Source organism: Rhinoderma darwinii, chromosome 13, assembly GCF_050947455.1.
Source record: "Rhinoderma darwinii isolate aRhiDar2 chromosome 13, aRhiDar2.hap1, whole genome shotgun sequence".
Classification (NCBI taxonomy): Eukaryota; Metazoa; Chordata; class Amphibia; order Anura; family Rhinodermatidae; genus Rhinoderma; species Rhinoderma darwinii.
This window is the reverse complement of record NC_134699.1, coordinates 39293597-39314752: the sequence shown is the minus strand read 5'-3', so window position 1 is coordinate 39314752 and position 21156 is coordinate 39293597. Positions and strand designations below refer to the sequence as shown.

The 21156-nt window shown below is 42.4% G+C and overlaps 1 protein-coding gene across 1 annotated transcript in view; it reads left to right on the top strand.

Annotated features, from left to right (window-relative positions):
• Positions 1-21156, top strand: part of SGK2 (serum/glucocorticoid regulated kinase 2) — a 46499-nt gene that overhangs the window by 21607 nt on the left and 3736 nt on the right. Inside the window, exons 3-9 of the mRNA XM_075845703.1 lie at positions 6453-6510; positions 14996-15079; positions 15163-15294; positions 18691-18803; positions 19167-19203; positions 19320-19406; positions 19825-19920. Coding sequence (XP_075701818.1) covers positions 6453-6510; positions 14996-15079; positions 15163-15294; positions 18691-18803; positions 19167-19203; positions 19320-19406; positions 19825-19920 — 607 coding nt within the window. The remainder of the gene's footprint in view (positions 1-6452; positions 6511-14995; positions 15080-15162; positions 15295-18690; positions 18804-19166; positions 19204-19319; positions 19407-19824; positions 19921-21156) is intronic.

The following is a 21156-nucleotide window of genomic DNA, read 5'->3' as shown; positions in this document are numbered from 1 at the left end:
CCATGACAGTATTCAAACACGGCTGGCATAGGGACTTAGTGTAAGACGTAAGTAACTTCTTTTACTTCTTTTTACACATTGCACATTCTCTGTTATGAGTTTTAGTCACTGCCTTCCTAGGCCCTTCTCTAATGCCCTGAAACACATATAACAAATAGATAAATAACTATTTTATCCTACTATCTGGAGGGGAGAAATGCCTCCTGAAAGATATATCGGACTGGAGGATCGGGAGGCCACTGAACAGTCCATGCGCCCTGTTGCATCCGCTGCTGGATCCGACATCTTGGTATTGCAGTACCAGGACCCATGTTGATTTCCAGCCTAAACAGGCTGAGGACTGGCCGGGGTAGGCCTCAGGCAATCCTAAGCCCCTCCTCCCGCTAGGGTCACCAGGTTAGACGCTTCCTGGATGTGCAGAGTAACCGGAAGTGCCGAAAACTGCAAACCGGAAGTGACTTGAAATCGATTCCGCCGGTCCCGTGCACCGCACCAAATGTTTCCGGCCGAGCAACCTGCACACAGGTGCAACGGCCATGGCGCTAGGGGAAGAGAACCCCAACCAGATGTCAGAACACGGCCCAACCTGCCATCTCAGATGAGAGTAGCGCCGCCTGGGAGGGGAGGGAGTCCAGCCCCGGACTATCTGCTGCTCTCAAAAGAGACTTATGCAGCCTGAGAGGCCCCATTAGAAGGTAAGCGCTTCATGGGGGTCTGCAGCCCTAAGTGTGTCCTTAGTTAATGGAACTCCTTTAGCTATTTCCAGGCTATGCCATACGGAGGACAGGAAACCTAAACTGGGTGTGTGGAGAGGTGTGTCCACTTTTATCTTCTCAGGTTCCAGTCCAGCGAATAGGAAGTCCTCTCCAGGGGTGCTGTTATGGTTTATGGGTAAAGTAAAAAACGGATTGGTATACAAATTACACTTACATCACCAGCACCTATGACATGAGGTAGGATATGGACTTTACTGAACTGGTGACAGGTTCTTTTTAAGGGGAGAATACATTAGATGGAGCAAAGCACAACTTTTTTCTGTCAAATCCATATGAAATCCTTTGTATGAAATATGTATGAAATCGAAGGCATGAGGTACTGTAAGGCCCCATAAAAGTCTATGGGGTGCCCAATTACAGCTCTATACATCTCGGAAGTTGTATGTAGCTGTAATACAGATACAGTTGGAAGAAAAAGTAAGGGATCTGATTGTTTTCTAAGTCACAATTATAGACAAATAGAAACTTTTTTTTGTCACAAAATGTGCTGTGAATATCATGCGAAATAAAGCATATGTACAAAAACTAAAACGTGTAACACATTTGGTCTTTGAGGTGTACAAGTACATCTCATTAGATCATAAAAGACACAATACCATAATAGTATCATCATTTTCTTTTTGAAAGAAAAAGCTCCCCAAAGCAGAAGAAACACGGGCAAAAAGGTTAAGCAAAATAAGGGTCAACGCGACAAACAGAGGATTAGAATGATATACTAGTCCTTCTCAATGAATTAGAATATCATCAAAAATGTAATTTATTTCAGTAATTCAATTAAAAAAGTAAAACTCATATATTATATAGATTCATTACACACAGACTGATCTATTTCCAGCATTTTTTTCTTTTAATGTTAATAATTATGGTAACAGTTAATGAAAACCCAAAATTTAGTGTCTCGGAAAATTAGACTATTATATAAGCCCAATTTCAAAAATGATTTTTAATACCAAAATGTTGGCCTACTGAAAAGTATGTCCAGTATATGCCCTCAATACTTGGTCGGGGCTCCTTTTGCATGAATTACTGCACCAATGCGGCGTGGCATGGAGACGATCAGTCTTAGCTACTTCATCAACTGATAGAAGATGAGCCTTATCCCAATTGACCCTAATACCCGAATATGTGCCAAACAAATTAAAAATGAAAAGTACAGTGTCTAGGGAAGCTTCCGGGTCCTGCAATAAGAGTATTGTGTCATCAGTGTATAGAGCTATGCGCTGGTCATGGTTGCCAATTTTAAAACCACCCAGGGATGAAGAGCGGATTTGGATCGTGACAAACACAATTTAGCTAAACTAATAACACACAAACAGCTGTACTATTTATGTATTTTATGGAGTAAACTCCCTGCAAATGGGTTTTAGTTCATCAACATTTTTGGGATTCCATATGTGCACAGGCCTCTTCAGGTCTCGCCACAGCATTTTGATGGCCGTAAAAATGTGGAAAATCTGCTGTGTGGTTATCAATTTAACAACATAAATTATTTCTAATTTGAACTACAGATAGAAGTTCTGTCCCATTTATATATATAGTAATATATATTAGGAAACTGCTATTAATCCAGAAAATTACATAAAAAGATAATGAACATTTAGGCTGGGATTCCACAGGGCGTTTTTATCATAGTTTCACCATGTTTTTACAGCAGTTTTGTTGTAATTTTCATGTCCTTCATAATTGAGGCTTGCCATTATTGGGCCAATTCTCTGGAACTGCTGAAATGATTCTTTTGCAGATCCTGCACAAAATATTGTCTTTCTGAGGTGACGACAGTTCTGGTCTTCTGTTCCCGAGCTTTTCTGTTAGTGTTTCCCTCTTCATTCAATCGTTTTACAAGCCGTGACACAACAGAAGGAGAACACTTCAACTTCTGGGCAATATCTGTGTTACTCTCGCCCTCTTTATGCAAAAGTTTGATGACTCTCCTTTTCTTAGATGTATCTGGGTTACTTTCCCATTTCTGACAAACCCAATGCCCAGTTGCACGTGCAGGAAGTACAGAACAGAACTGAAAGCTGAGGCTTTTTTATGTAGCCTTTTCAAGTTTCCAGAGGGACTTAGAGGTCAATTTGGGCAGATATGAATAAATTATCCACACTGCTAAACTTTTTCACGCCAGTGAATAAACGCTACTGTGCAAAACTTTTAGGCAGTTGTGGAAAAATGCTGCAAAGTGAAAATGCTTTAAAAAATAGAAGCGTTAATAGTTGTTTTTTTTTATCAATTAACAAAATACAAAGCGAAAGAACAGAAGACAAATATAAATCAAATCAATATTTGTTGTGACCCTTTGCCTTCAAAACAGCATCAATTATTCTAGGTAAACTTGCACAAAGCAATGGTTTTTGTAGGATTATAGTCAGGTGTATGATTAACCAATTATACCAAACAGGTGATAATGATCATTATTTTCATATGTAGGTTGAAACACGGTCATTAACTGTAACAGAAACTTAGAATTGGGTGAGGAATAGCCAAACTCTACTACAAAGGTGAGGTTGTGGAAGACTGTTTAATGTCACAGGTTCACCATGACAAGACTGAGCACTCACTGCAACAAGACAAAAGGTAGTTATACTGCATCAGCAAGGTCTCTCCAAGTCAAAGATTTCAAAGCAGGGTGGGGTTTCAAGATGTGATGCTCAAGCTCTTTTGAAGAAGCACAAAGAAATGGTGCGATGTTAGGGACCGTAGATGCAGTGGTCGGCCAAGGAAACTCAATGCAGCAGATCAAAGACACATCATACTAACTTGCCTTCTAAATCAGAACATGTCCAGCAGTGCCATCATCTCAGAACTGTCAGAAACCAACGGGACCCAGGTACACCCATCTATTGTTCGGAGAAGTCTGGCCAGAACTGGTCTTCATGGAAGAATTGCGGCCAAAAAGCTATAACTTTGACGTGGGAACAAGGCCAAGTGACTCAACTATGCACCAAAACATAGGAACTGGGGTGCAGAAAAATGTCAGCAGGTGCTCTGAACTGATGAATCAAAATTGTAAATATCTGTCTGTAACAGAAGGCAGTTTGTTAGACGAAGGGCTGGCGAGCAGGACAATAATGGGTGCCTGCAGGCAACAGTGAAGCATGATGGAGGTTCCTTGCAAGTTTGGGTCTGCATTTCAGCTAATAGAGTTGGGGTGTTGGTCAGGGTTAAAAGGAACCTGTCACCAGCATTTCACCTATTGAACTTTACTTATCCCTCACTGGCCGCTGCTGTCAAAAGTTTGTTGCCATTATAACTTCTCCTAAACTCCTCCTTCAACTGTAAATTACGGTCTGCAAACATTTTGCGCTTTTTATCGTATTAGTCCGGTGTCCATTTGTGCACACGCCCCAGAAGAGAACATCAATGCACAAGCGTGGGATTTTGTGCGCTGGGGGAAGGCGAGGAGCTGTCAATCAAAAGTAAGGAGGCGGGGTAAACTCGGAAAGACTTGAAGAATGAAGATATGACTCTTTTCATACGAAGATTTGACTCTTTTATGCTCATTAGCATACGGTGTGGGAACAATAAAAAACTGAAGGTACAGAGCTGACTAAGAAGACAATTATAGGTTATATAGAAATGATTTTTCACCCACTACCACCAGGTATTGCTTGTGTAATAGGTGAAATGATGGTGACAGGTTCCCTTTAATGGTATCCTCAATGCTCAATGCAATACCATCAGGGCGGCGTCTGATTGGCTCCAAATTTATTCTGCAGCAGGACAATGACCCCAGACATACAGACAATGTCATTAAGAACTATCTTCAGCGTAATGAAGTGCAAGGAGCCCCGGAAGTGATGATATGACCCCCACAGAGGGCCCCCCTGTTCTCAACATGATCGAGTCTGTCTGGGATTACATGAAGAGGCAGAAGGATTTGAGGAAGCCACATCCACAGAAGATTTGTGGTTAGTACTCCAAGATGTTTGGAACAATCTCCCTACCAAATATTGATTTGATTTAGATTTCCCTTCTGTTCATTCACTTTGCATTTTGTCGATTGATAAAAAAATAAATAACTATTAACACTTCTATTTTTTGAAAGCATTCTTACTTTGCTGCATTTTTCCACAACTGTCTAAAACTTTTGCACAAATCTGTATATGATCCATTCTTGTGACATCAGAAAAGCCTTTCCCGAAGTTTGCTTTGGAAAAGGCTTTCCTCACCACACAGGACGGGATCAGGGACACTAAGGGTAAGGCCACATGGAGCATCCCTGACACGGTCGCAACGCGGCCAACAACCGCGCCAGCACCATGTTTGGTGCGGCTGTCAAATAGCCTGTTAGTGGCCCTTTATCTGCAAAATCGTGCGGCCATGAATTAATACACTCTTTATGGCCGCACGAATTTGCAAGTTACAATAAGTTACCCCCTATTCATTCTGTATGGCAGCGCCGGAAAAAGCCGAACACTGCACTCTGCTATTTCCGGCACTCCCATAGAGAATGAATGGAGCGGCAGTGCGCATGAGCATGTAACCGGAATACCCCTTAACAAGGTCTATGACAGCCGCACCTACATAGCGCCAGCGCGGTTGTTGGCCGCGTTGCGACCCTGTTAGGGACTACAATTGGCACAACCAAGGCGGGGATAACAACCCCTCCGAGTAGTCAAATCATGTTTAATAGACCTACCGCTAACCTTAGGGCCTATATCACTCTTTACTAATCTGTCTCTCAATTTGGTTGATCTCCTGTATGAGAAGAGGGGGGAAGTTTGAAAGAAGGAACATCATAAAAATTTCCCAACATGGGCCAATGTTTCCGTATAACACACATAATAAGTGGACTATGTTCATCAAAGGTTGTAATGCAGGGCATACGTCTCTCTTTGGGAGTACATGTAGCAATTCTATCGCACCCTTCCGTCTCCCTAACTTTAGTAATATGGGATCTAACTAGTTTGTTAGGATAACCTCTTAGGCAAAAATTTTGCCCCATCTCTTCCAGGCGATCCATCAAAATGGAATTATCGTAAACAATCCTTTTAACTCTCAGCATTTGGCTAAGTGGAAGGGATCTAACCATTTTCCTTGGATGCTGACTCTCATATCGTAATAAACTATTACGGCCTGTGGTTTTTACAAAGAGATCTGTTATTGTACTGTATATTTACACTATACCTTATTGGTAATTTTACGTTAATTTTAAGTGTGATATTGTCACTTTTGTTCATATATGATGTTCTTGATCACTGATTAATTACTCACAATGTCTAAACTTTTATAATATGTTAATTCTGTTGATAACTCCTCCCACAATGGGGGTGTATAAATACACTGGAATGTCTGTTTTTCATTGCTTGACAGAGGCTGCATCGAGCAGCTGAAACGTTGCATCCTACTGCACTGATGGGTGAATAAAAAATATTTTGATATGATCTTTGGAGTGCTGCCTCAATCTCTATTTTTTGTCTAAGTCCCACAGTCAATAGGAGTCCTAATTATGCACAAGAAAAAAAGCGCTCACAAAACACTTAAAAAAAAACGCCTGTATTATAAAAAGCGCTAGCGTTTTTGACACTTTTACACGTGGTTTTTTTTTTGAGCGCCGTGTGAACAAGGCCTCATAGTAAAGATAGAAATGTATCTACGGTTTCACCTGTGGGGCACACAGGACTGAAATATAATATAAATTGTGACATTGCCATTTTTTACTTTTTTTTTCCATAGTGCTAAACCAACTGACTTCGACTTCCTGAAAATTGTAGGAAAAGGGAGCTTCGGAAAGGTTTGTCAACCACACCCCATCCACCTATAAACCTTTAGAATATATCCTGTGATGTTACCGGTGATTTCTTCACTGAATAAGTACAAGATTAGAAATCTGTACTGAGAACAATGAGGAAAGGAATGAATAAAATAATTGTGTATGTTTTGTATATGTTTACACTGTAAAATCTCTTGGTGTGCGTTTGCCCACACTAAAGGCCCTTTTACACGGGCCAAATATTTGGCACAGTTGATGTGACCAAAACAAATGATTGATTAACAATCTTCTAATAGAACAGGCTTGTATCACTCGTCCTGCCTGCAGGAGAAGAATTTTCATTTTTGGAAAAACCTGTATCTGACAAGGTTTTCCTGTACAGTGTTAAAAATATTTGTAGGGCTATAGGGCAAACTGCAGTCAAATAAAATGGTTGTAAATCATGTAAAGTCTTTGGCCAGCTTAACATTTTTTGGTATCTCACCTGTCAATGCTTCTATATCACATCTTGTGAGCCTGTTTAGACATTACCTTCTACCAGGAGGACTTCACATATACAGTAGGTACCAAAAACTGTTTTACTGATGGTAATCGAAATATACTCTTCTACTATTTAAAGCATCACCAGCTTCCAAATGTAGTGCTAGAATTACTGTGATATTTACACAGGCAGAACAGTAGGAGATACTATGCAGATTTACATTTACATGGTAAATGTTCGCAGCACATTCGAGCATTACATTCGGCATATGGATGTTAATGGTGCCACTAAACAAAGGCAACTCTATGCCAATACAGTTGCCATTGACTCCCAATGGAAAAAAAATAAATCATACATCCTGTAATAAGTTTTTTGTGGCATCCACTCAACTACACTTTTTAATACAACTGAAAGAAAGGTACTGTATACGAAATATAATGGCCAAACGGACACTTAACTGTCCACTGCATTATAGGAGCTGAGCTAAGCTTCTTACCAGCAAAATTGTGAATGCTGTCCGCCCTGGTTTATAGGGTTATGTTCACACGGGTTTAATTTGCTGCGGAAAACTCATCAGCAAATCCGACCCAGATTCTGCTGGGCACCAAAACGTGTTCGGTTTGGGGCAAATTTTTCGCCAGATTTGCATCTGCGGACTAACTAACCTGATCCGATTTACCGTAGCAGCACATCTTTGCTCCCCAAGCTGGTCTCTGTGCTGCCGGCCACCTAGGATGACGTTTTTTTCCGATATGAACATTGCAGCATGTGGTTGGCTGAAGTGGTCACATGGCACGAAACATAATTCCAGGAGGCCGGCTGCACAGAGAACCGCATTGGGAGCAGAGAGGCATCGCTATGGGAGACCGAAGAGGTTAGTATAGTTTTTAGTTTTTTTTTAAAGTAGAAATATGGTGTGTTATTTTCACTTCTTGCAATTTTGCTGCTAATTTGCAGTTTTTCCGTAGCAAAAATCATAAAGTTTCCTTTTTTTTTGCTGCTTTAACTACCCCATTGAACTCTATTCCCGTCACACCCCAGGCCAATTTGTGCATGTAAATTTTACGCAGCGCGTGAATGAGACTTTTTAAAATCGACATAAATTATGCTTCATGTGATATAACCTAGTAATGTATTTCCAAGTTTCTCAACCTTTTATGTAGATTACAACTAAATATATGCCTAAAATGGTGTTCAAAGGTGGAAATGCCCTTTAAATCAAATTTTTCCATTTTGGACATTTGTTTGACACCTGGATAGTATATTATTACAGTGTCACATAGGACAGCCTGAGATTGGAATTATTTTTCTGAGGAGAAAGGAACACACAATGACAAAGTGCATATAAAAGAAGGTGAGATGTAATAGGACCCTGTTCACATCATGTTTGTGATGTACATTTAGCACCTGGCGTACAAGCAAATTGTGTGCATAGAGCTCCATTAGCCCGACAGATACCAAAAGAGAGCGTGCTTTTCGCCACCGGCAGACTGGTATGCCTTTTTTTTTAGGTATGGAATAGCGTAGTAAACCACGGCGCAGTATATTTTTTTAACATGGGAGCCTATGAGTGCCGTATGCCACTGTATGGCATATATCACAGTCATCTGTTAAACATATACCTCATGAGCTTTTCATGAAGTATACATTAAACAGATACTATAATGTCCTATGGGTGGCAGATACCCAACAGTGGCATCCATCAACCATGGGCCATTATGGCATCCATTTAACGGATACATTGCAAAAAAGGTCATAAGAGTTACTGACGTATCCGTTAACATATACATTGGGAGCTTTTCCCAATGTATACGCTAATTGTAGACCAAAAACGTGATGTCAGTGGGTCCTAAAATTTAACTTTGCCTGGTGTATATGCTAAATATAAGACAAAAACGTGATGTGAATGGGGTCCTACATTTAGGCAGGAGTGTGTATTTACCACATTCATGTCATTAAAACAGCTCATTCAAAAAGTCTATTTTTCTGCAAGTCATGAAAACATCAAACACTAAGGGTCCTTTTACACCGGCCAGTATGGACCGTAAAAACGAGCGCTGATCAACGAGACAGCTCATTGATCGGCGCATGTATGGTCCTTTCACAAGGAGCTATGATCAGTAATGAATGGGGACGAGCGATCGTTACGACAATGGCTCCTCCCCATGCATTTCCATTATGTCTCAGCACATCTCCCTGTTTACACAGCGAGATGGGCTGCCGACAACGAGAATATTTTCTGCTACATAAACTATACGATCAGCCGATCAACGAGGATTGGGAACACTTATTTGTCCGATCATTGGCCGGTGTAAAAGGGCTGAAGTATCATGCAGTTGAACTTTATCTATAATTCCTTCTTATCAGCCATTTCAGATTGAGCAGAGGCCGACTGTCTGTCATGTTATTCTATGGGGTGATTTTCACCCCCAAAAAATGTCTGGGGCTTCTGCCAAAAATACTAAAACTAGAAAGCAAATATATACATGCAAATAAAGGAGTGTGACAAGATATATCCATCTTTTTAAAAAGAATAGCACCATGGCATTGACAGGAATGTGTGCTACATGGAGCACAGGGTTAGAGAAGTTTAAGTTCTGGGGCACCGCTGTGAGAATTCCAGCCACTGCTGCCAAGGACTAATCTTATAATCTGGAGCGCTGCAGGACACTGTTAGGTAGAGGGGGCTGCTGCTGTTTCTCACCTGCCCCTATGTAACGTATTACAACCAGCAGATTTTACAGATCTTTTTTATTGTGTTTTATTATTATTGCTGAGGTGGACAATTTAACTGTTTATACATCAATTCCTATTTCAACAGAAGTAAGGAATGGGAAGTCTGATAAAACCAGCAATTCTCTAATAAATATTTTATTATAAGGAATTCTTCTTAAGCAGAATAATAAATAATATATACTTGATAACTTTGCTTGGCTATGGGGAATTAAATTACCTATATATGACCTGCAAGGTCCCGCAGCAAAATTGAATTTATAATTGAATAGTCTGTATTCTGTTCTGTGGCTAATGGAGATTGTCATGGGAGAGACTCATCAAGACATCGTGTGTCCCGCAGACCTGCGGACTTAGTGTTCCCACTTGTAAACAAAGCAATTATGATTATAAAAAGATATTTGGGAATTGTAAGTTCAGGCCATATGTTACATCGTGATAAGACACATGGAACAAGGATTTCTCATAAAAATGGAGTTCATATGGGATTGATAGAAAAAAAATAACTTGTGCGCTTCTCTATAACATTGGAGGCAAATGGAGGTACAGTATGAGCTCATAGCAGTCTATTGGCACCTTATTATGAATCTGACATGTCTGTTTTAGTAAATACTTGCATTTTCCATGAAATAAAAATTCTGGAACATCTTTTCTTAGAACTCTACTGTTATTCCTACTAGAAAATGATTAATAAACTGGGTGTAACCCCTTGTCAAAGGGGCTTGTCTCTACACACTAATTCTGTGGGCACTGATTGGACAGTGTAGAAACACAACCCCAACTAGTAACACCCAGGTGTCAATTTATTCATAAACTTCAATAAGGAATAACAGAATGGTAAAATATAGGGGGAAAACTATTAACCTTTCTAGGCCAGTTTTCTGAAATAGAAAAGGGCCAAAAGTCGCAATTTTTGAGGAAATTAAGAATTTTGGGCTTTTTAAGCCAATGTCGCCACTGCACCAGAAAAATTGTGAAAATTATAGCGGTAATCTAGGTTTGAATTTACTCTGTGTGCCATAGCAAAAAAATGTACTTACCTCACCGCCCCACTTTTCCCCTCAGGCTCTCAAAGATGTTGTACGTGACGCAGCACTCAGAACATTGTGTGCTGCCTTGCATATAAGGCCCTGATGTTGCTTAGCATCAGTACCTTGTGAGAGTCTGAGGGGACAGCTGGGATCCCCTCAGGGGCCTGGGGGAAGTCAATTAGAGGGGACTGCAGAGTGGTGGTAGCATGGTAGCGGGTCCATAATACGGGGGTGACCGGTCGGCAAAATCCACTGTAAAGAATCCCAGGTGAGCTACAGGTATGGCAGAGGGGGAGATGCACGGCGGGCTTCCCCAGGAATAACCAGAGGACCAGGCAGAGGACCTCTCACCTGCCCACGGCACCTGCAGGGATGTGTGGGATAACAGGTGTGGCACTTCAACATGGCTTGGAGATGAAGGCATTGGGATCGATGGGCCCCCGTACTCACAGTCTGGTGCTGATGACATCTGCTGTGCAGACGGCTGAGAGATTCCTCCCACAGATGGAGATTGAACATCAGAGCCTGATGGTGTGGGAAGTTGTTCACGGGATAACCACATGCAAGAGGCAGACTGCCGTGCAGCAGGCAATGGAGGATCCATCCTCAGTGCTATGTCTGGTAACCGGGTCGTAGCGCAGAACTGCGGCCCAGGAGACACTGCATCCAGGTGCTGGCAGCTGACAGGAGGATCCACAGCAGCGAACGATGCCCAGTCCCCGACTTTGAGCAGGCCGGAGTCCTGAACATCCAGCGGGGCCAGCATCAAGACCGCTACATAGAGCGATTCCGGCTCCCGGGTAAGCTGCGCGCCGCCCACACAGGATCTGGCCAGTTGTCTAGCGCGGCAGTCACCACATCAGTTTGGTTGCCGATGTTTTCCGAGTGTGTTGTAGGAGGAGAGTGGATGTCCGCATCGTCAGGACCGCTCAAACGGGCGGAGGCACGGCTTGGCCGGGTGGGTCAGGCGGACTGGGATAAAGGCGGAGGAGACGGGCTGCAATCTTGGGCCTTAGTTCTGGCCACATGGAGGAGCGTCTCCTGGATCTGTGGTGGCATATTCTGGCCAAAATATGCCCCAATATCGCCTGGTGGTGATGAGGAGCGGATCTTGGGCTTTGTCCTCATCTTTTTGGAGGCTTTCCCCATGTAGGAGGCTGGATGCCATTCGACGTAGGAGCATGTAAACAGGGAGCACAGGAGAACACGTCTTCGCTCTCCCATTGCTGGCCACGCCCCCCCCAAATGGAGTCACTTTTAAGAGGTTTGCCCTGTACTGGTACCTCAGAACATCAGCAAACGCGACATGGCGCCGAGAAACCAATCCGGCAAAATCTACATGCCAAATAGCGCTCCTGCCATTCTGAGCCCTGCCGTTAGTCCAACCAGCAGTTTATGGTCACATATGGGGTATTGACATACTTGGGAGAAATCAAATTATACATTTTAGGGTGCTTTTTCTCTTTTATCTCTTGTGAAAATGAAAAAATGCAACATTTTTGTGAAAAAAAATGTTGCTATTCATTTTCATGTTCTAATTCCAATAAATTCTGCAAAAAACCTGTGTGGTCAAAATGCGCACTATACCCCTAGATAATTTCCTCAAGGGGTGTAGTTTCCAAAATGGGGTAAATTTTGGGGATTTTCCCACTGTTTTGGTCCCTCAGGGGCTTTGCAAATGTGACTTGCCACACGAAAACAATTCCAGCTAAATTTGAGCTCAAAAAGCCAAATGGTGCTCCTTCCCTTCTGAGCCCTGACATGTGTCCAAACAGCAGTTTATTACCACATATGTGGTATTGCCGTACTCGGGAGAAATTGTTTTTCAAATGTTGCGGTGCTTTTTCTCCTTTATGCCTTGTAAAAATGTTACATTTCTAAGTCTTATTGGAAAAAAATTTAGATTTTAATTTTTACGGCCTAATTCCACTAAGATCAGCAAAAAACCCGTAGGGTTGAAATGCTCACTTTATCCCTCTATAAATTATTTGAGGGGTGTAGTTTGCCAAATGGGGTCTTTTTTTGGGGTATGTCCTTTGTTTTGGCACAAGACCTCTTCAAACCTGACATGGTGCCTAAAATATTTATTGTAATAAAAAGGAGGCCCGAAAATCCAATAGGTGCTCCTTTGCTTCTGAGGCCTGTGCTTCAGTCCATTACCACACTAAGGCCACATGTGGGATATTTCTAAAAACTGCAGAATCTGGGCAATAAATATTGACTTGCGTTTCTCTGGTAAAACCTTCCGTGTTACAGAAAAAAATGGGAAAAAAAGAGATTTTCTGCGAAAAAAAAATTACATTTTGTACGTTTCCCCTCCACTTTGCTTTAATTCCTTTGAAACGCCTAAAGGGTTAAGAAACTTTCTAAATGCCGTTTTGAATACTATCAGGGATGCAGTTCTTAAAATGGGGTGATTTATATGGGTTTCTAATATATAAACCCCTTAAAGCCACTTCAGAACTGAACTAGTTCCTAAAAAAAAGGCTTGAAATTTTCTTGAGAACATGGACCTACTGGGCCGTACCGTCTTAATGGTATGGCAGCTAGCCAACAGGACACAGGCCAAAGTCTATAGTTCGTATAGGTGTACCTGTGGTAACTTCAGACAGTAGCCAGGCAGGCTCGGAAGGGACTTTGGCAGCAGGCATACACCAGGCGTGGTGTAACAGAACAGGCGTGGTACACAGCACAGCACGACTCCAACTCAATACGGCACTTGACCATGATAGCACGGGATACAGGTTACAGGTAGCAGGAACGGGAAACACTGGGAACTGGAAGACACTAGGAGATCATTTGCAGAGACAAACTAGGGTAACGACAACAAAGCTCAGGCAAGGCAGGAAGGGGCTGGCCCCCTTTTATAGTCCAGGGTGCTCATGGGCTAATTTGGCACACTACGGGACCCGGCCGAGAGAAGCGGAAGTGAGCACTGGTGTCTCCTGAGGACATGGGGGCCAGCGCTCACAGATCAATGGCTGCGGCCGTCAGGAGGTGAGTGAGCCTGACGGCCCGCCGCCATGGACATGACAGATCACTTGTTTTTTACAGGACAAGTTTTAGTTTGTTTGGCACCATTTTGAATATTTATGAATTTTGTTTTGGGGGGGATAAAAAAGAAAAAGCATTTTTTATGCTGTTGATAACTTTATTCTAGGGGTTGGTGTAATTATGGCCATACTAAAGTTTGTGTAGTTCTTTTCATGCTTTTGTACCTTTGTTCAGTAAAAGAATGTTTTATGGGGGAAAAAAAATAAATTGTGTCGCTACATTCCTAGAGACATAACTTAGCTGGAAGAACATATGCGGGACAAATTGTATTTTTTATTGTCACCATTTTGGGGTACATATAATTTATTACCTTTTATACATATTTTGGGAGGAAAAAAACTTCAAATGTACCGTAATCTTATTTTGGGGGGGGGGGGGGGGGGGTGAGCTTCGTTATGTGCCATGCAGTATAAATAATATGCTAACTTTATGCTAAGGGTCGTTACGATTGTGGCGATACCATATATATATATATATTTATATTTATATATATGTTATTTTGGTTTACTATCTTTAGGCAATAAAGTATTTGTTAATGGGTATTCCCATCTTAGACATTTATGGTATATCCATGTCTGATATATGGCCAGAGCTGGGACCCGCACCTATATAGAGAATGAAGATCATCCGACCATCGTTTTGCCTCGTAAGCCGCTGGCCGCAAATTCCAGGCAGTGACTAGTGGAAAGAGGGCCGCACTCATCTCTCTCTATTTTGTTAAATGTGAGTTACAAGCCCTCTCTCCACCAAACCCTGCCTGGAATCTGTGGCCAACGGCCGCCTCACTAGGCGATATGGTGGTCGGGTGACCCCCGTACTCGATACAGGTGCGGGTCCCAGAGCAAGTATTTCAAAGCATTATTGCATGTCAATATACTATTGACAGGCAGTCTACTAGGCCATGACTCTAGGCCATGCCAATGGGCAGATAGAGCAAGCCCACTCCCTCTGTAAAGCTTCTTAAATGCCACAGTTACTATTGACCGTGGCATCTAAGGAATTAAACGTCCGGGATCATCGGTGACTCGGCCGAGCTCCTGCGGTGATCATCACCACGACGTACTATTACGTCCGGACGTAATAGAAGGTCCATTTGTAGCAAGGGATTAAACATAGATCCATAATATACCCATGTGTATGAAGCGTTAAAAATACCAGCAAATTAAAGCACATCTTGTATTAACAACTAAAGATTTACTTTTCACAGGTCCTGCTGGCCAAACATAAAAGTGACAATAAATTCTATGCTGTAAAGGTTCTACAGAAGAAGACAATACTAAAGAGAAAAGAGGTACTCCGTCATACATACTCCAGCAGCCCCATTTATTTTGTTTTCTGGGCCTATAACACTATTTGTTTCCTGTTCATTCTCAGCAATCTCACATCATGGCTGAGAGGAATGTTTTGCTGAAAAACCTAAAGCACCCATTCCTTGTGGGACTTCACTATTCCTTCCAAACCCCCGAAAAACTCTATTTTGTCCTGGACTATGTAAATGGAGGAGAGGTGAGATTGCAGTTATTACAGATTAGTGTATCTTCTCTAGCAACCTATAATCTTTATACACAACCATGTTGCCCTGCTTTTTACACAACAAGGGTGTCTCAGTTCAATTTCCTCCCCACCTACTGTACTTGCTCAATGCCAGTTGACCCAGTTGAGTCCTTTGTACAAAGATTTAGGGCCCTGCACAGAAAGTATTAGGCTGTATTCACACGAGCATGTTCGGTCTGTAAAGGACGGAATGTATTTCGGCCGCTATTACCAGACCGAACACACTGCAGGGAGTCGGGCTCCTAGCATCATAGTTATGTACGACTCTAGGATTCCCTGCCCCGCTGCGGGGAAACTGTCCCGTACTGTAATCATGTTTTCAGAGGCAGGGACTCCAAGCGTCGTACATAACTATGATGCTAGGAGCCCGGCTCCCTGCAGTGTGCTCAGTCCGGGAATTGCGGCCGAAATACGTTCCGTCCTTTACGGACCGAACATGCTCGCGTGAATCCAGCCTTAGATGTAGTGATCTTGATAGACCGTTCTTAGCTCAGTTGTCTTGGAAAGGGTAAATGTTGCTGATCTAACTTTGTGCTGTATTCAGCATGTACCCCCATGTGCACCGTACAATCACCCAACTGATGATAAACAAGGTGGATGCAGGCACGGAGCAGAAAAAAAATCAGCAAGATCAGCTAAACGCAATGATGATTAAACCACAGGTATAATAATTTACGGCAAAGATTTTCTGCCATAATCCTCATCCATGTAAGGATGAAAATGTATTTGAGGGGCAACACTGATATGCAGCGCTGGATTATTTAATGACACATCAGCCTATATTATAAGAGGATGTTGAAATACTGGAGTTAGACTTTGACTGCAGCAGTGACCATGATTTCTAATGTATTGCTCAGGCCATGTTCATTTTTTACCTGCATTTAACATATACATCTGAATAGCCCCTGACATATACATTAAACGGATGCCAGTGATGTATTCCATACAATGGCATACGTCACCCAAAGGCTCCCATGATAGGAAAAAAAAACGTATACCGCATGGTACTTTTTTTGTGGGATTCAGCAGGATGGAATAGCGTAGTCTACTGTTATTTCATATTATAAAAGGTATACCAACGTATACCAGTCTGATGGAGCACAAAAGGACACTCTTTTGGCCTCCGTCGAGCTAATGGAGCCCTATGGACATACACGCTAGACGTAGGGAAAAATAGAGAGGTGGACAAGGTCTTATATAATCTTTCAATTTCCAAATACTTGGCCCATTGAAGACATATAAACTGTTATTGCTGAAATGCTCAACATTATACAGGTAGGGGGACACAATGTACTTATTTTATGCTCGAAGGCTACATTCTCACGACAGTGAAAAATAAATGGCCATTAAAAACTGATAAACTGTCGTTTTTTTCATGGCCGTTTTGCATCAGTGTTTTACAAATTTTCATGCATTTCCAGTCTGTCTGTCCGTTTTTAATGGACGTTAAAAAAACCTGATGGATTTAATGTGTCGTTTTTTTTTTTTTTATACCAAACCCCATAAAAACACCACATTGCCCATGTAGATAGTGCCACAATGCCGCTGTAGATAGTGTCACAGTGCCCACATAGATAGTGCCGATGTCCACATAGTACAACACTGCCCACATATAAAGTGCCATAGTGCCCACGTATACGGTGCCAGTGCCCACATAGATAGTGCCCATGTAAAAAGTGCCACACACAGTGCCCATGTAGAAGTGCCAGTGTCCCCTCTAGATAGTGCCCATATATGTAGTTTAGTACCACACCCCCCTTGGTGATAGCGCCGCACACACCACCTGTAGATAGCGCAAAACCCCCACTGTAGGTAGGGTCACACACTCCACCCTCTAGATAGGGTCACACCCTCCACCCTGTAGATAGGGTCACACCCCCCACCCTGTACATAGCGCCACACCCCTATCCTGTAGATAGCGTCACTCCCCCATCCTGTAGATAGTGTCACATCCCCCACCGTGTAGATATTGTCACCCCCCCCACTCTGTAGATAGCGTAACACCCATCAACACCCCCCCCCCCCCGTAGATAGGGTCACACCCTCTACCCTGTAGATAGGGTCACACCCTCCACAGCCTGTGCATAGCATCACACCCCACCCTGTAGATAGCGTCACCCCCCACCAAGTAGATAGTGTCACATCCCTCACTATGTAGATAGTGTCACCCCCCCACTCTGTAGATAGCGTAACACCCATCGCCCCCCCCCCTGTAGATAGGGTCACACCCTCTACCCTGTAGATAGGGTCACACCCTCCACAGCCTGTACATAGCTTCACACCCCCACCCTGTAGATAGCATCACCCACCCACACAGTAGATAGTGTCACCCCCCCTGTAGATAGCATCACCCCCCACCCTGTAGATAGCGTCACCCCCCCCACTCTGTAGATAGCGACACACACCTCCTCCCCTGTAGATTGCGCCATTGGACCTTCCTCCACGAGCGGAATCCCCAACCAGAGAGTTGCCGACGGAACTGGCTGGGGATTCCGCTCCAGGAGGATCATCTAATGTCACTGTACATGAATAGATAGTGACGCCAAGGGCTCTCCCTAGGAGCGGAATCACCGGCCAGAGTGTTGCCGACGATTCCACTCCAGAGGGATCCCCTGATGTCGCTGCTCATACATGGACAGTGACAAGAGGGGCTCTCTCTAGGAGCGGAATCCCTGGCCAGAACATTGCCGACGCTCTGTCCAGGGATTCTGGAATCTATGTCATCTATGACAGTTATGTCAAGGGCTTTTCCAAAACAGGGGACTCCATAGTTGAAAGCTCTGACATCACTGTCCATATATGGACAGTGACGTCGAGGGCATCCCCGGGCTCAGTGCTTAATGTAGTGCTGTGCCCTGTTAGTCCTCTTGGCCGGCATCAGTTTTTAATGGTCGTCACAAAGATTGACTCCTGAAAAACGGCCATTAAAACCAGATCCATTGATTTCTATAGGGCCGTCTGGCCATATAAATGGCCAAAAATAGGATGTGTACTATTTTCTGACGACCAGTATTCACAGGCCATTAAAAAAATGGCGGCGTGAATACAGCCATAGAACTGCAGTGTTCTTAAAACGTCCGTGTGCCGTTTTTTCCCGGTCGTGTGAATTTAGCCTAAACGTTTGACAGATTAGAAATAGCATATATGAAAGAGGTTTTTGGAGCAAAAAAGTAAAACTTCATAATAGGAAATCCATATATATGATTATAAAAGAATGCTAGTGAAAAGGTTTATATATATATATATATATATATATATATATATATATATATATATATATATATATATATAAAGAACTAAGAAAGTTTTTGCTCAATGGTTCAGAATCTTTCTTTTCTCTCTACATAGCTTTTTTTCCACTTGCAAAGGGAGCGTTCTTTCCTGGAGCCGCGGGCACGTTTCTATTCAGCGGAAGTGGCCAGTGCTATTGGTTACCTACACTCTCAAAACATTGTCTACAGGTAAGGCTCAGGCAAAACTACTGCCTAAAGCAGGGGTCTCAAACTCGGCCTGGTAATTGGGCCACATATAGAAAAAATGTGAAGTTGACTGGCGCATTACTTTCAAATTTGATACAATACAAAATTATTGTTAATTAATTAGTTATTTGAACTACTATAAGAATACTACATTACTATAACACTATATTACTATAATAATACTACATTACTATAATAACAGTACTACATTACTGCAACAATACTACATTTCTATAATAATAATACATTACTATAATACTATATTACTATAATAATACTAGTACATTACTATAACATTACTACATTACTTCCAATGCAACTCAATAGCTGTTCTTTTTCTTATAGGGATTTAAAACCAGAAAATATCCTGCTTGACAGCCAGGTAGGGAGCAAAACAGAAAAACAAATGAGTGTGGGAGGATGCAAAACTGACATGTATTCTAGATTTCCATTTTGCGTCCATTTAACTGGGCTGAGACTCACTTCTCTTACACTCAGGGCCACGTAGTGCTGACTGATTTTGGACTCTGTAAAGAAGGGATGGAACCAGAAGGGACCACCAGTACCTTCTGTGGAACACCTGAGGTATTTATCGATTATCAACTTTTTTTTAATAGAAATTTTGTTGTTTCTTATGTACTAAAATGTTCGTGATGGAAACCTTCAGCCTGGGTCCAGACACGTGGAAAACTTCTGCCGCAAATTTGTTACATGTGGATTTGCCATTGATTTTCCCCTATGAATTTCCACAATAGAATGAGCATGCTGTGGACTTGGAAACCCTCAGCATGCTCGGCTTTTCATGCAGAATTTTTCCATGGAAATCTGCACCGCAAATCTGTCTAAAGAATAGCCTTGTGACAATGTGCAGGGATACGGTATACACACATATAAACTGCCAATGTAGATTGTTTCCACACAATGGCATAATCCCGAACTACAAGTATGGTTGTGGTAGAGGGTTCAATATTTTACATTTTAAAATGTGTTGTTTTTTTTTAAGTACTTAGCACCAGAAGTTCTTAAGAAGCAGCCATACGATCGCACAGTAGACTGGTGGTGTCTGGGTGCAGTTCTATATGAGATGCTTTACGGACTGGCAAGTATCTGTTATTGGGCATGGAATGCATTACATCTATCATCTTATTTAAAACTTACTCTTTCTTTAGTTCAATTTCCTTTTTCTCTTTTCTTTCCCTAAAATATGAGGAGCCTGCAGCTGTCTACCAGCACAGGAGGTGAGGGCAGATTGAGCAATCTCTGACTGGGTGAGCAGGTCATAGTTGTGTCTCTCTCATACAACTTGTCCTTTGCATCAATCCACCCCATAGTTCACACTTCACCTATTTGTCTGCCAGTGTACTTCTGAAAGCCTAAGTTCAGTGACAAAAATGTGACTTATGTAACAGATACAACATGCCATGTAATATGATCGCAGGCATTTTCCTGTGTGATGTTCCTAATGATGTTGTCCCGTTTACATTTGTCAATAAAATAACATAATTTCCTGTATACGTGACCAATGTGAGTCTAGCGTCCTAAAAGATGTTTATAGTCACAGAAAATAGAAACCTGGGAGAGAACAGAGCAGGGACCCTCAACCAATGAAGTCAGGAGCAGTTATGGAAGATGGATGCTAGTTCTGGGCTAAGGTGGGAATTCACATACTTAAAGGGGTTCTCTATTTTGGACAAACTTTACTTGTTAGAAGGGTCCCTCAACATTAAGTAGATCACAAACTGCCCCTCCCCCCGGGACCCTGAGCAGTTCAATTTCTCTGCAGCACCACCACAGGGGAAATGAAGCATTACACAGTGCCCCAGTGAAATGCAGAACAGGAGAGGTCCTCCAGAATGGGATACGCTCTTTGTATCTGCTCTAGGATCCCATACAGGGGACCCCCCTCTGTTAACTCCGAATTCCCTAATAGGATGTATGGAAATGGATGGAATACACTGGATGGAATACACATATGTCGTTAAGGTACTAAAGTGCATAGAGTCTTTGGTGTTGTTAGTTTGGTCAAGGGAAGGTTTAGTGGGGAAAATAGTCAAACTCTAAATTAATTTCTACATTGGGCCATGTACATATCCATATTATGTCTTGTACAGATCCATAATACAGTGCCCATTCTGTTCCTCTGTGTGCCTCCGAGTTTATATGGAGGCGCACATACTTTTTTTTCTCACTGATTCCATATGAATCGGTGAGAAACCAAATTGTGGCACACAGCACTGGACGCCGTATTACTGAGGTATTCTTCGTTAGAAGCATTGCTTCCATGGGAGACTGTGGTGACCAAGTGCCTACAGGACCATATTTCTCTGTGTGGCCA